General features: G+C 40.9%; 2 protein-coding genes across 2 annotated transcripts; one reads left to right on the forward strand and one right to left on the reverse strand.

The window, feature by feature from the left end:
• Positions 1–356: 356 nt before the first annotated feature.
• On the forward strand, positions 357–884 carry LOC134290626 (protein FAM133-like). The gene has a single exon (XM_062857801.1). It carries the CDS (start codon positions 357–359, stop codon positions 882–884), a length of 528 nt encoding a protein of 175 aa, XP_062713785.1.
• Positions 885–5,350: 4,466 nt separating this feature from the next.
• LOC109432168 (uncharacterized) lies at positions 5,351–6,886 on the reverse strand. Its single transcript, XM_019708487.3, has 2 exons — positions 6,700–6,886; positions 5,351–6,638 (listed from the first exon to the last, which is right to left on the reverse strand). The coding sequence occupies exons 1-2, from the start codon at positions 6,763–6,765 to the stop codon at positions 5,394–5,396; spliced, it is 1,311 nt and encodes a 436-aa protein (XP_019564032.3). The 5' UTR covers positions 6,766–6,886; the 3' UTR covers positions 5,351–5,393.
• Positions 6,887–16,671: the final 9,785 nt, after the last annotated feature.

The raw sequence follows: 16,671 nt of genomic DNA on the forward strand, positions 1-16,671 counted from the left end.
ATTGCCAACAACTGAAAAATGACAAGCCACGAGTCCTCATCGGTGATAATGTGTCTTCCCACTTGTCGGCGAAGGTCATCAATTGCTGTTTGGAGAATAACATCAGATTGGTATTCCTTCCGCCGAACGCAACACATTTGTGCCAACCCCTCGACGTGAGCTTCTTCAGACCCTTGAAGAGGGCGTATAAAGAAACCCTTGAGGAATGGAAAAAACGGGCAAAAGGTGTGGTGCCGAAGCATGTTTTTCCAGGACTCCTCAAGAAAGCATTAGAACGCCTTGGTTCAAATGCCACGAAGAATATGAATTCTGGCTTCAGAGCTTCAGGAATATGTCCACTGAACCCGAATGCAGTGATGAAAAAAATACCCGGAGGTGCAGTGTTCTCGCAGTCGCAAACTTCATCTTCAGCAGCACCTGCAGCTGTTAAGCAAGAAAATTCATTCTCTGAGCATCTAGTGACGTTGCTCAAAAAAGAGCGTTTTGGATCACCCACTGATCGGGCCATGCCGAAAAGAAAACGGTTGGTGGACATCCAACCAGGTGAGAGTGTCTCTGCCGAACATGCTGCAAAAATCATGTCAAGAATAAAGACTGAAACAACAGATTCAAATGATGATGACCGTGAAAACGTTTCCCCCAAGAAAAAGAAGAAGAAGGATGTCTCTGGAGAAGAATCCATGAAGAAGGTGAGCTCAGAAGAATCGAAGAAAGAAAATGTTCCCCCCAAGAAAAAGAAGAAGAAGAGCGTCTATGGAAAAGAGGACAAAACAATGATCCAAGATGAAACGAAGAAAAGCAGGAAGATAATGCACAGTCGATCGACGAAGGAGATTACCGCCAAAGCAACAAACTTTGCAAATCGCAAAAAGCTTTTGCGTTAATCATTTTTTATTGCGCGTTCATGCTACTATTTCGTAAGCCTTTTTTGTTATATCATTATATTTCGTAAAGCCTAATAAGCTGACGAATTTAGCTAAAACATGAAATTGTTGAATTTATGTTGATGTTTTTGTCGTAAATAAAACGTATTCCCAATAAATGCATGCAGCTTTGTATATATTTCGTATTGCTGGAAAATTGTATCCTTGTTTTGGGCACAGTTCCTGGGGTTCGTTAAAAATACGCCGAGTGGGTTTCGCTACTTTGACAATTTTATATCATTTTAAGAGCCTTATATAACATATGCCTTTTTTAATTAGGGGTGATACACAAATTATGTCACGCAAAAAACGACCTTTTTAACCCCCCCTCCTCCCTATGTCACACTTTTTGTATGGGACCTCAAATTTTTTTGTATAGATCGTCACGTTATGCAAAACACCCCCCTCCCCCCTAAAAACGTGACGTAATTTGTGCATGGCCCCTTATGTTAAAATTTAGTTACAATAACTGATTGAATCCTATATAATAATGAATGAAAACAGGACTAGATAACGCAAATTGTATGGAAAACCGTGGTGATCAATTTCGCCCCAAAACGAAGTTTGAAAAAATGAGTCAAAAAAATATACAAAAACAAACGAATAGTAAGGCAAATGGAATCATATGTCTAGGTTTTGTTGCATGAGTATCAGTACTGGTTTTAAAATTATTGTTGTTAAAAAAAAATACAAATACTTTGGAAATTATTCAATTTAAATCAAAAACACTGATCAATTTGACCCCGGATTACGGTACACGTCTCGCTGGTATACGCTTTTTACGACATGAGGGTGGCTGTGCGGAGGGGGACGTCAAGTTCCTCGCCTCTTCCTAATCGGTACACGTCTCGCTGATCAGAAGCATACTGGACGAAATCTGAAGAGACAAGAATGAGAAGTCAACAACGGAAACTATCGATATAGTAAAAGCAGAAAAGCAGGAAGGAAGAAAGAAGATGTCGAGTTGCTATCCGACATCCTGATGACGTGACCCGCCCATCGTAGCCTCCCGATTTTCGCGGTATGGACGATGGTTGGTTCTCCCAGCAGCTGATGCAGCTCGTGGTTCATCCGCCTTCTCCAAGTCCCGTCTTCCATCTGATATTGCCCCACGAACTCTCTTACAATCGGTGATAGACGGCAGCATAACATTTGAGAGAGTATCTTGTAGGCAGCGCTCAGTAGTGTGATCGCGCGGTAGTTCCCGCAATCCAGCTTGTCGCCCTTTTTGTAGATGGGATACACGATACCTTCCATCCATTAATCCGGTAATACTTCCTCCTCCCAAATCTTGGTAATGACCCAGTGTAGTGCTCTCACCAGTGCTTCTCCACCGTATTTTAGAAGCTCGCTTGGTAGTTGATCTGCTCCAGCGGCTTTGTTGTTTTTCAACCGGCCAACCTCCTCCTCAATCTCTTGAAGGTCAGGGGCCGGAAGTCTTTCGTCCTGTGCACATACTCCTAGATCTGTTACCACGCCACCTTCGGTACTTGCAACGTCGCCATTGAGGTGCTCATCGTAATGCTGCCGCCACCTCTCGACCACCTCACGCTCCCTCGTGAGAATATTCCCGTGATTATCTCGGCACATGTCGGCTTGTGGCACAAAGCCTCTGCGCGAGTGGTTCAGCTTCTCGTAGAACTTTCGTGTGTCCTTAGCGCGGTACAGCTCTTCCATCGCTTCGCGATCTCGTTCTTCCTGCTGGCGCTTCTTCATCCGGAAGACTGAGTTCTGCCTGTTCCGCGCCTGTGTGTAACGTGCCTCATTCGCTCTCGTACGGTGTTGCAGCATTCTCGCTCATGCTGCATTGTTCTCGTTTTTCAACTGTTCACATTCGCCGTCGTACCAGTCGTTTCTGTGATTCGGAGTCGCGAAGCCTAGTGCTGTAACCGAGGTACTACCTATGGCGGATCGGATGTCCCTCCAGCCATCTTGAAGTGTAGCTGCGCCAAGCTGCTCTTCCGTTGGTAGGGCCACTGCTAACTGCTGCGCGTAGTCTTGAGCCACTTCTACGTTACGAAGTTGCTCGATGTTGAGCCGCGGCGTTCGACTTCGACGCGTGGTGATAACTGTCGAAAGTTTTGAGCGCATGCATACAGCGACTAAGTAGTGATCCGAATCTATATTCGCACTGCGGTATGTGCGGACGTTGGTTATATCCGAGAAGGAAGAATTTACCGTCGATTAGAACGTGGTCGATTTGGTTTTCTGTTTGATGGTCGGGTGATCTCCAGGTGGCTTTGTGGATTTGTTTGCGGGGGAAGAAGGTGCTTCGGACTACCATACCACGGGAGGCTGCAAAGTTTACGCATCGCTGGCCGTTATCATTCGATACGGCGTGCAGGCTGTTTCGCCCGATTACCGGTCTGTACATTTCCTCCCTTCCTACCTGCGCGTTCATGTCGCCGACAACGATTTTCACGTCACGCGGCGAGCAACCATCGTATGTTTGCTCTAACTGCACGTACAACGCTTCTTTCTCGTCATCGGGTCTCCCTTCGTGTGGGCAGTGGACGTTGATGATGCTGTAGTTGAAAAAACGGCCCTTAACTCTCAACATGCACATCCTTGCGTTGATCGGCTGCCACCCGATCACACGTTGTCGCATCTTGCCCAACACTATAAATACTGTTCCCAGTTCATTGGTGGTGCCACAGCTTTGGTAGAAGGTAGCCGCTCGATGCCCGCTTTTCCACACTTTCTGTCCAGTCCAACAAAGTTCCTGCAACGCCACGATGTCGAAGTTGCGGGGATGTAGTTCGTCGTAGATTATCCTGTCACATCCTGCGAAACCTAGTGACTTGCAATTCCATGTTCCAAGTTTCCAATCGTAGTCCTTATTTCGTCGCGTGGGTCTTTGCCGTTTGTATCGAGTCGTATTTTCTCCTATGTTATTCGCAATGGGGATTTTTACGGGTGGCTTATTGGGCCTACGCCAACACTCCTGTCTCGCCGGAGGGCCATCGTGCCAGTTCTGTTTAACGTCCCAACCAACACTGGGACGACCACGGTGATGGGGCTACCACCTTGGATCTAGCTGGGCGTGGTGCAGCGTTTCTTACTCAGCCGCTGGATGCCAGAACAGACGCTGTTTGAGCCGCACCTCCTTGGTGAACAGACACTCGGATCGTACCTCCTCAATCTAGCTGAAGTCAGAAGGACAACAGTGCCCAGGCTGCACTACCAGCTAAGCACACAACTCTTAGCTGGCGGTCTTTGTCATCGCTTGACCCGTGGAAGCATGAGGTAGGAACTTGTGAGGACCAGAGCTATATTGGACGCTCTCCTTATCGATTCACCGTTTTGCAGCCCAAAAAGACGTTTCCTTGGATTCCTCGAAAGATCCATTTTGCATTTCAGTTTGTGCATTTCTACAAGAATTTCTTCAGGACCTCTTTTACGAAAAAAAACTCTAGGAATGCTCAGCCCACAGAAGTTCCTTTTCTGATTTTTACAGTTTTTTTTTTCAAAACATTCCTCCCCAAATTTCACTTCAAATTTCCCCAAAAATATGTGCTGGATTTTCTCCACGAATCCCTCAGGTCGATCCTCTAGTAATACCTTCTGGAACATATCCAAGAATTCTTCTGGGATTAGCTTTAGACATTCTTGTTGGGATTCATCGAATTGTTCTTCATAGGATTCATCCAACAACCACTACTGTAACTTCTCTATTGTCCACTGCACGAATTTATACTGGCCTGCTTACTCCTGCAAGAAATTTGTTATAAAGGTTTAAATGAGCCACCATTTGACCAAAATAGAGGGGTCTACAAAAATTGTTGTGGCTCTAACTAACGGGGGGTCCATCAATTTGAGTAACCAAATGCATTTTCCTTACTTTTTTAGCGAGGACTTTCAGAAAATCGCCACCTTAAACATTTTTGAAGACGAGGTATAAATAGTGGGCCGGTCTCAGCTATCCACATATTAACAAAAGCATTTCAACGTGGGCATGGAATTATGAAACGATATGTCTGATCAGATGTTTTCCGAGTACTAAACTTGACATGGAGAATTAAAAAGGTGCCGTTCATAAATCACGTAGACTTGTTGGGAGAAGGGGAGAAGTCTGTGAAAAGTCTACGCTCCATACAAGTTTTAATATTGTTGTATGGAAAATTCTACGAGAGGGGAAAGCGGGTCTTAGATGGCCAAGTTTTGGTCTACATGACTTATGAACAGCCCCTAAGTACAGGCTTACGTTACACATTTTGTGAGTTTGTTGGGAGTGGGATACGATTCCAGCTTTAACCTTCACTCACTCATTGATTGGAAATGCTGTATACAGATCGTAAGTGGAGTATAGGAAAGAATAACAAAAGATATTAGATATTTGCCATGCTGATTATACTTACCTATGAATTTCTTCATACCCACACAAATAGGTAGATCTACGGATTTCGGATGCACGTAAATAGACGCCCTAAATTTCGGATTGACTCTTTATTCACTTTCCTCCTTTAAAGCTTATCGATTGATGTCATCAGAAGTAATCATAACCGTCTCTTCTTCGCTGTCGCTAGAAACTTCGATATCATTCATTCTAGCCCTGGCCTCTTTGGACTTTTTCTTTTTCTTGTTTTTCTTCTTCTTAGCTGATTTCTTCTCCTCAGGAGCTTTCATTTCCTCGGAATCTTCTGGAATCCATTGTTCCTTAGGGTCGGCTGCTTTCGGTAGCAGAACGGCAGAATCTTCCGCAATCTGCACGACGGTTTCTTCCGTATCCATTGGCTCATTTTCCTCTTCGTTTGTTTTTTCTTCAGTTTCTTGTTCTTGGTTTTCATCTTGAGCTTCTGGTTCATCCTCCTCATCTTCTGCTTCGGAATCTCCGCCAGGACAGTTCTTGTCCAGCTTGAACCGCTTCAGTCGAATATGTAGTCGATCTTGAGCCAAGGCATTAATTTCATTCAGTCGAATGCATTCGCTGAAACCGATCGGATAATTTTTCTTTCGTTTTTCAGCATCGTCTTGAATAACATCCTTGATTTTTTGTACGATAGTTCTTGCCCTTTTAGCACCCTTGACAGCAGTTCGAAGAAGAAGATCCGAACTTGTTAACGTGATTCCTCCCAAATGTAGACCACAGAGTTCCCCGTAGGAGTTCATTCCAAACACGATTTTAGCTTCGGCCACCCGTTCCTCTAGATAAGTGGGGTCAGCAATGGCCAGCTTACCCTTGTTGAAAATTCCATAGCTTACACATATGGGGAAATGATTGATTCCAATGGGAATAGGATCGCGCTCATAAATGGTGTGAATGATAACTTCCTCTCCGTTAAGACTCACATCCGGACGTTTGAAATGCGCCAAAGCAGTTAAGGCAGCAATGGAAGCGCAGTCAATTACGTTCCCTTCATGGTTCAGCACATTTATATCAACGCGTAGATTCCACACCTTCTCATCCGCAACCAAACAAAGCGACTCCAAATCCACGCAGCCTGAGTCCTTGATGGCCCTCTCCAGAATACGATTCAACTGAACACTAGCTTCAGATTGGCGCCCTGACTCGAAATGAGGAGCTGCCATAGGCCCCAGCTCAACGTTTATAAACAGTGTCCCTTCATTAGGACGAGTAGCTCTGGGGGTGACCACCTCGCAGCTTACCTGTGCCAGCACCCGAGTTTCTCCCAAGGACACATGCACGCTGCCCCATTCCGTGCCGAAGTTGATGCGAAGTTTGCGGAATTCGTCCAGTGATCGACCGTCTACTCTCTGAAAGCAAAACAACACTTTATGCTCAAGTTCTTCACCCACTTTTAAATTTGATTTTTACCGTAGATTCCAGCACCGCTTTTTGGACGAAACTTTTCTCATTGTTTGACACCAAACGTTCCTTCATTTCTCTAACAAAATAAGGACTTTTATCAGATGCAATTCAAATTAAAATCAAAAGTTCACACTCGACGAAAGAGTTTTGTTTACGTTCGCCACATTTTTATCGGCGCGTGTGATGAAGTTTTGACGTGACAAATGGGCACTGTATTTTACACCGTCTACTCGCTACACCGACAATGATGGTCATCCAAGCGCCCTCTTTGTGTCAAAAATAGTCATTGACCAGTGGTGTTCAACCTCTCTGAAAAAATCTAATATTTTATTTTACATTTGGAGCACAGAGAACAGACACAGACAAACAGACGTAACACTGACGAAACTTCCATCGCTTACGGTTTTGACGATTATTTTAAATCGCCGCAGTTGTCACTTTCACAAACAGAGGCGCACGCATCGTTTTTGTTTGCGTTTGACGTTTCACACTAGCGCCTGCTGTTGGCGATATTGCAAAGCTCAGTTCTTCGCGCAATATCGTCATCAGGTGGTGCTAGTGTAACTGATCGAAGATTTTTTAAAGAATTTGTTCTAATGGGTAGTACAGTGAGGATTCGCTCGTTGGGTCACGACTGCGCCCCGATTAGCGAATCGTGTTCGTTCGTTGGGGCAACTGACAACTGATCGAAATACTCTAGACACACGCAAGTGACGAGAAATACGTCACGAAACACTCACATACTTGCGCAAACGGTCTGTATACAGGAGCTGCGATGCGACGACGGTCAGACGTCAAACTCGTTTTGACATCGATTTTGACATTGACAGTGCTTTTTAGTTGGGTTTTGCCCCAGCTAGCGAACATCCAACCATCGAGACAGCCCATCTAACGAGCCGCCAACGAACGAATCGGGACTGTACCACAGACAAACAGACGTAACACTTGCGAAATTTCCATCGACCACGCTTTTAACGATCATTTTAAATTTGCATAGTTGTGGCTTTCACAACCAGAGGCGCGCGTATCGTTTTTCTATGCGTTTGACGTTTCACACTAGCGCCTTCTGTTGACGATATTGCACAACACAGTGATTCGCGCAACTTTTCCACCAGGTGATGGTAGTGTGCACTGGGCGATGGATTTCCATGAAAATCGTTCAAGGTGTTTCGTCTGTTTGTCTGTGGTAGTACCATAGACTAATTTCAAGACCTCGATGTACTAAAGAAAACCATTAGATTTTCTGTGTCCAGTCCGGTACCCAATAAATATTCATTACCGTGTATTTTTTCCGTGTAAATTGCCTTTTGTAAAAATAATAATATAAGGCTAAACATATCAATAGGTCCTATCTGCATTTGAGAGGCTCTCTTTGTTCACTTTCTCTTTCAATTATTGCAATATAATGATACCCTTTCAACTATTTTGGCAGTACAAATCAAAGGGCGATTGTTTTGACCATCGTTCAATGCAAGGAGACAATCATAATACAAATAAAAAGCTGAGATATTAACGAAAGAGAGGGAAACCAAAGAGAGCCTCTCTTCTGCAGATAGGACCTTTAGACATGTTTGGCCTGAATATATAGGGCACTGCACTGTTTTGAATTTGTATGGGATTTTGACGTTTCTTGGCCTTGTTGTTTACAAAATTTCTGTGAGAGTGAAAGAGAAGGAGAGAATTTCATGCAGTGACCTATAGCGTGTTATACCGATCTGACAGCTCTGACAGTAAGGGACTAAACATAAATTACGTAAGTGGGTACCGACCAAGGATTGTTCACAATCTGCGAACTTGACTGCGGACAAAATCGCGATCATGACGCCGCTGGTAGTACGCATATCGCAAGAAATTTCTTGGCCTATCTCGATGCGTGGAAAATTCAGGCAAGGAATCGCTCAAGAAATAATAAAGCGTCGCTTTATTCCGGATCCTAGTACGGAGCTGAAACGAAACGTCAAATAAAATTGGGCTTGCTGTGTTAAATTTCTTGACCTTTCCGGTCACGGTAAAATAATGCACTGAATGAAAATTACTTGAGCTATTCCGTTTGAAGTACATACCTCGCATAAGTGTTACGTCTATTTGTGTATGGAACAGACATCTATCTTTACTTTCTGCCTTGCCATCCACGATGAACGAACCAACTGCCATCTTGTGGTCAAATCTAGTTTATATGTCGGCAGTGAGTGGATTTTTATCGCGAACCACTAAATCACAGACGTAACACTTGCGAAATTTTCATCGACCACGCTTTTAACGATCATTTTAAATTTGTATAGTTGTGGCTTTCACAACCAGAGGCGCGCGCATTGTTTTTCTATGCGTTTGACGTTTCACACTAGCGCCTTCTGTTGACGATATTGCACAACACAGTGATTCGTGCAACTTTTCCACCAGGTGATGGTAGTGTGAACTGGGCGATGGATTTCCACGAAAATCGTTCAAGGTGTTACGTCTGTTCGTCTGTGACTGAATGGTCCATACTCAGCAAGTGATACATTCGCGAATGTAACATTTCATGAACCGACATGCTCGGGAACGCTCCTCGAAATGCTGTTCATCCTCTCGGTTCCATTGAGAGCGCAATCAATAGAGAGAAGATGCTCGATGACGCTAATGAAAACGATGCATTGGGTAAGAATATTTTATTGTCATAATTCTTTTTTTTATTGTGACTACGCAACCTGCAACGTCATGAATACAGTTAAATTAAATAGTAGTTCACGTTTTTAAAGCGAAAACTCATTAAATACTGATAAAAATAACGATTATTCACTGTTGTCCCAAGCCAACGATGAGAGATCATCGGTAAGTGTTACATTTAGTGATGCCCGCTCATCGTCGCAGCTTGTCTATATCGGAGTATCTTCTTTGTGTTCCTTCGTGAACCATGCGACTCGACGAGAGAACATATACCGCTTGGTAATTCAGGCCAAACATTTCAATAGGTCCTATCTGCATTTGAGGGGCTCTCTTTGTTCACTTTCTCTTTCAATTATTGCAATGTAATGGTACACTTTTCAACTACTTTTGCAGTACAAATCAAATAACGATTGTTTTGATAATCGTTCAATGCAAGGAGACAATCATAATACAAATAAACATCCGAGATATTAACGAAAAAGAGGAAAACCAAAGAGAGCCTCTCTTCTGCAGATAGGACCTTTAGACATGTTTGGCCTGAATTGAAATAGAATCAATAGAAGGGAAGAAAAACTGCCGAGTGGTTCACTTATCACTTTTTCGTACAAACACTGTATGTCGGGCAGTCTCCGTTGGCGTTGAGGTACACTTAAATCACAGACAAACAGGCGTAACACCACATGCAAACAGAGGTAACACCTAGAACAATATTCGTGAAAATCCATCGCCCACTTCACACTACCATCACCTGGTGGAAATGTTTAACGAAACACTGCGTTGTGACATATCGACAACAGAAAGCGCTAGTGTGAAACGTCAAACGCAGAAAAACGATTTAGATTATTCTTTATTGGCATTAGTAGATCAAAAATGAATTTATGAAATCGATCGAATAGTGTGCTGGTACAGTGGTATTTACAATAGTTATTTATGTAACGAGTTGCAAAAAGTTGATTTTTTTGATTTTTTCAGCACGCGTCGTACATTTATCCAACGAGGTTTGCTGAGTGGGTTATAACGAAGAGTGCTGAAAAATCCAGTTTTGCAACGAGTTCCATACAAAATTTTATGCAATGATTTTTTTTCATAATGCAACTCATTTGAGTTGCATAATGTTTATAATGCAACTCAAATGAGTTGCATAATGAGAATTATACAACTAATTTTCATTATGTAACTCATTTCAGTTGCATAATTAACCAGTTCGGAAAAAATGGCCATTATAACACAGATAAACAGACGTAACATTTGCGAAATTTCCATCGACCACGCTTTTAACGATCATTTTAAATTTTCATAGTTGTGACTTTCACAACCAAAGGCGCGCGCATCTTTTTTCTATGCGTTTGACGTTTCACACTACCGCCACAGACAAACAGACGTAACACTTGCGAAATTTCCATCGACCACGCTTTTAACGATCATTTTAAATTTTCATAGTTGTGGCTTTCACAACCAGAGGCGCGTGCATCGTTTTTCAATGCGTTTGACGTTTCGCACTAGCGCCTTCTGTTGACGATATTGTGATTTTACTTCGAAGATGAATTCCAATGGAATTTGCTTGAGCTGGTTGGAAATCGCCGTTTAATTTCAAGGGGCGTTTCAATGCGTTCTTGTAAAATTATAGACTTTTATGTTAATGCTCTTATTACGTTAAACGACCTCTAGACTGATTCTCTGTAAAATAATATATGTAACACGCATTGAAAAGTTTAATGCTGAACTTTTAAACTAGAATTTTCCATACTTTTTATTACGAAAACTTTTTATCTCGACGAATTCTTCCGAAAACGCATTGGAGCACCCCTCCGACTATGCTCCTCCATCCTTGCACAGAGAACAGACATCCAGGATAGCACAAATTTCATTCGGAACGTTGTGTAAGGATTTGAATCTTTACTTGAGTAAGGATGCAAACCAATACACGATGACAACACTAACGCCACCAAACACCATATTGCCACAGTCAGTGGTGAATTGAAACATTTCAAGTGATGAATTAAATTAGTATGGGAAATTAACCGACTGCAGCGCCACGCTATTGCCACTCGTGTTGCCGATTTCAAATGGCCGTTAAATTCCTTACACAGTTTCGGAACTGGACTTGGATGTCTGTTCTCTGTGATCCTTGCCACCATCAGCTGGCAGCATCGGCAGCATGACCAGCATAAAAGAAATGTCAGATTGAATCAAAACAAACCACACCAACCGAGAGAGAGAATCTCACGCACGTGTTGCTCCTACAGGGGATAGACAAAATGATCGGGACAGGCAAAATTTTCCCTTCTCAAAAAATATTCAAATAGCTGTAACTTTTCGAAAAGTGCATCAAATATTCTCAATTTCTTACTGTAAGTGGATCAACTAGTTGTGTATCAGTGGACAAAATTTGAAAAAGATCGGGCTATTCTGCACGAAGTTATAAAGATTCTAGAAAAAGGTATATTTATCCGATAGCCAACTATGAGCGGTTATATCTCCAGATTAAATGAACCGAATGCAATGAAATTTTGACCATTTACGACTTATATAATGAGCTATGAAAAACGTTTGACTCAACTTGAAATTATTCACAAGAGAAAAAGTTATAGCGATTTCATTTATTTTATGATTTTTTAGTAAATTGGTCTATTTTTAATATGCATCCCATTACTTTTTCAATGAATTGCCGGCTATGTTGTTACTTCCTTTCAAAACATGTTTATATTCAAGACAATTAGAGGGAATATAAATGAACTATAATTAGCATCTTGAATTTTGAAACGATGTTGAAATTTAAGAAAATTTGGCGTTTTATTAGAAAAATAATCTAATCGTTATATTTTTCTTCCGTGTTAACAATTTAAAGTTAAGTCAAAAGTTTTTCAAAGCTCATTATATAAGTCATAAATGTTCAAAATTTCATTGCATTGAGTTCATTGAATCCGGAGATATAACAGCTCAAAGTTGTCTATCGGATAAACATACCTTTTTCTAGAATCTTTATAACTTCGTGCAGAACAGCCCGATCTTTTCCAAATTTTGTCCACTGATACACAACTAGTTGATCCACTTACAGTAAAAAATTGAAAATATTTGATGCACTTTTCGAAAAGTTACATCTATTTGAATATTTTTTGAGCAGGGAAAATTTTGCCTGTCCCGATCATTTTGTCTATCCCCTGTACGTTAAATATGTCATAGCGATGTGTCAGTTTGATTTCTGTCTCGCTCTGCAATCGAACGACGATTCCAACGGCGATTCGAACGGCGATTCCAAAAACGACGGTTCTGATTCGTCGTGTTCAGTTAGCAAATCCACGTACAATATTGCACAACACAGTGATTCGTGCAACTTTTCTACCAGGTGATGTTAGTGTGAACTGCGCGATGGATTTCCATAAAAATCGTTCAAGGTGTTACGTCTGTTTGTCTGTGGAGCAACCTTTGCTAGTTTGTACATTACATTCATACAGTTTTTGCAATGTTGAATTATTGAATTATCGTATATCACTTTTTAACGCATCCTAATGTAAAGAAAAAAGTAATGCATCAATACATTGATAATGCCAATCTAAAGGATTATTGCATGAGAAGTGTGGAATTGCTGCATTTCGCATTGCAAAGATTGATATTCTGTCTAATTCGTGCAATGATATTGATTGATGCACCAAGCGATAACAAGAAGAAGTATTGACATCCAAGCGGTGTTTCGTTTACATCCATCGACCAATCAGCGACGAGGATCTCATCCATGGCACACCGCTTGGATGTCAAAACTTCTTCTTCTTTTCGCTTGAACCATCAATCAATAATGCTTGTGGTTACTTGGGTTGCTTCTTCAGATTTGTGCGTCTGAAGTTCTGATGCTCAGTTGAAGCGGGATTTCAAGACGTTTGTCCTTGACAGCTTAAACCGCTGATTAAGTATTTATTACCCATTAAACGTCGTGCTCACCAAGGCAACATTGGATTATTTTCATTCGCAATTTCATGAAACATTTCAATAATCAGATAATCATGGCTTACGCAGTTATTTAACCTTTCAGGACGCGCGCCATCAAGCAACTAAAAGTGCACCGCGCTCGCGCTGTATACAAAGAACGAGTTTTTTTTGGTGGTGTTGTACTTTTTTCTCAAACTTTTTCAGCTTGCGACCCACTTTTGATTGTTGCAGTATTTGGCGACCCACCAGCATGTATTTCCATAACGTGTCATTTTTTGTTGTAAATTTGGACTGCCTTTTTCAATAAATACATATGATTGTTTTCATACGTTTTGATAAACTGACGTAGCACTTGATTTTTTAATTTTTATTTATTTTACACGCTCTTTTTTAGTGTTTTTTTTATTGTGAAACTAGGTTAAGGTACTTAAAAGTGATCAGTATCAGTAAATTCTGTCTCAAAGATTTGAGACAGGCTTGCCTGTTTCTAATCAAAAAAATATCAGTGTGGCTCCATACACAACTACAGAACACCACAGATTTTAGTTGTTGAAAATATAGTGGCTATTACCTATATGTATCTGCAAAGCTTTAAAAAAATCCTTTAAAAAGATACGAAAATTGTTCGATTTTTTTAGTTTTCACGTGAAAATCTTTTAAAATACATCAAAAATATCGGCAAGTGGGTAAACATCATGCAGAGATTTTAGAATAATAGTTCTGCTGGATGGTCTGATGAGTTCTGATTTCTGAAAAAGTTCAGATTATCGAAATTCAACAGAATTTTATCGAAGTTAAGCTGTGCCAAAGTTCAATTAAAATAAACAGATAATTCACGTCGTTGTTGTCCTGCCAAAATCTGTCTTTTTTTTGCTGATTTTATAGTATTTTTTCTGATATTCTAACTTCTGGACTACTGTGAATCTTATTGAAAATACTAAATGCAAGCAATAACTGAATTTATTTTTTCTAGAACACAAGGAAAATCTATTTTTTTTAGAATCTCAAACATTTTAATTAAAAACACAAAGCTCTAGAAACAATTTCAGAATCCAGAGAGTAGTTGCCGATTCTTCAAGAGAGTGTTCGTAAATTAGATAATAGATGACAATACCATTTGACATAACATAATTAGGAAAATCATAACTATATCGCCAAAGTCTTCGCGGCCCACCATAAATCAGCCCGCGACCCACCAGTGGGTCGCGATCCATAGTTTGAGAAACGCTGGCGTAAACTGATTAAACGTCGCGATCACCAAGGCAATCTTTGATTATTTCATTCGCAAAATCATGAAACATTTCAAATAATGGGAGGTATGCACTTCAAACGGAATACCTCAAGTTATTTTCGTTCAGTGCATTAACCCTTAAAAGATGTGGACAACTTTTTTGCATAGTCATATTTATAGCTTTTGACCCAGTGGGTGGATTTTCAAATCCAAAATATTTTTATCAAGGGGATTAGTTGTGCTGTCATATGCATATATGGAGATTATGTTATGCTCGAACATTTTGGAGATATAGCTGCAAATGTAGTGTACACCACTTGTTATTCGCTCGATTTCGAGTAATATGTCTATGCAAATGTGATATATTTTAGTGAAAATTGCCCAAAACTCCTTGTTTGGGTTGTGGCTGTTAGATAGAAATGAGTTATGTCCTTATACAGCTGGTACATAGATCTCCAGGTTATCCGAAACGTCCAGGAGTTTTGAACCCTGTCTACTGAACACAAATAGTTATGTTTACTTTTTAAATCACTTGAACTTGAAGAATTACATTCAAATATACATTTTAATACATGAAATGATGGTAGTCATGACCTGGTGATGTTCTAGGCAACTTAAAAAAGCTCTGAAGTTGTGATTGTAAGGCCTTTACCTGTACCTAATAGTATATCAAACTAATTTATGCATGTCAAAACTGATTTCATTAGATCCATGCATATAAATCAGAGTATGAAAGACTAACTGCACACCAATGGCGATACCTTAGGCCATCTAAATCATTCTGGAGTTAAGGCCTTTATATCTACACCGGTAATAACGCATCGGTTGCATTTCAAACTTAGTATAGTGCGTTTTGGTAGTCATAGAAGATCAGTTGAATCATATGATACTTGTATACATATTATAGAGGCATTCTGGATCATCCGAACTATTCTGAAGTTGAGAAATATGGTTTGAATTTGAAATGGTGTACCAACAGAGGTGCACAAACATAAGATTTTGCCCATTTGATTTATACACATAGTGCAAGTCATGGGAGAAAAGATCATCAGGGATATCTGAGGTCACCTTTCAGTATTATGTGGTTAAGGCCTTCAAATCTATACTCGTAACAAAGCATCCTGCACGTTTAAAACTTGGTGTAGTATGTTTTAGTAGACATACATGATGAGTTCAACAATATATCATATAACGTAAAGCTTTCTTAGAGATACGACTGTGATAGTTGATTCGGGGTAATGGCTTCCAGTCTCTTTTAATTAAAAACGGATTCTTATGCTTTCATCCGACGTTTCGGACACATTTATTGTGCCTTCTTCTTGGGATTAACAATGTTCCGTTTTATCGTTAAGGGCCTGCAGCATAGGCACCTTTGTCAACGGTTTATGCTCCGACAACGATTCCGATACTCACTTCACCCACTTTGTTCTGGCCGTGGGCTGGATGGGCTGATTTTTCAGAAATCGATCCGGCTCGCAGAAAAGAGGTGCAGTCTGCTTCGCGCCACTTTTTCACAGTGTGAAAGTGGCGCGAAGCAGACTGCACCTCTTTTCTGCGAGCCGGATCGATTTCTGAAAAATCAGCCCATCCAGCCCACGGCCAGAACAAAGTGGGTGAAGTGAGTATCGGAATCGTTGTCGGAGCATAAACCGTTGACAAAGGTGCCTATGCTGCAGGCCCTTAACGATAAAACGGAACATTGTTAATCCCAAGAAGAAGGCACAATAAATGTGTCCGAAACGTCGGATGAAAGCATAAGAATCCGTTTGTAATTAAAAGAGACTGGAAGCCATTACCCCGAAATAACGTAAAGCTGTTCTAGATCATCCAAACCATTCTGAAGCTAAATTATACAGTTTTCATTTATAAGGCCATATCAATAATGCACTAATGCACTAATAGCAGCATTTATCTCATTTGAGTAGCTAGGAGTACCAAGGATCAACTAACGCTCTAGAACACTTGGGAAAATGCTACGGTGGATTGAATGAAAAACATCGTTTTCCCATGACATATCAACAAAAGTGCACTAATAGCAGCATGTATCTCATTTGATTCAAACATATAATACAAGTCGGGGGAGACAAATTACCAGTACATCAGCAATATTTTTTTTATATTTATGGTTAAGGCCTCCAGATCTACACTTGTAACGAAGTATTGGCTACACGTCAAAC

This window comes from Aedes albopictus, chromosome 1 (assembly GCF_035046485.1).
Source record: "Aedes albopictus strain Foshan chromosome 1, AalbF5, whole genome shotgun sequence".
Lineage (NCBI taxonomy): Eukaryota > Metazoa > Arthropoda > Insecta > Diptera > Culicidae > Aedes > Aedes albopictus.

Coding starts and splice junctions, on each gene's coding strand:
- LOC134290626 (XM_062857801.1), top strand. CDS start 357: ATGAAAAAAATACCCGGAGGTGCAGTGTTCTCGCAGTCGCAAACTTCA.
- LOC109432168 (XM_019708487.3), bottom strand. CDS start 6,765: ATGAAGGAACGTTTGGTGTCAAACAATGAGAAAAGTTTCGTCCAAAAA. Junction 6,639..6,699: donor AAGCGGTGCTGGAATCTACG/GTAAAAATCAAA, acceptor TTTTGCTTTCAG/AGAGTAGACGGTCGATCACT.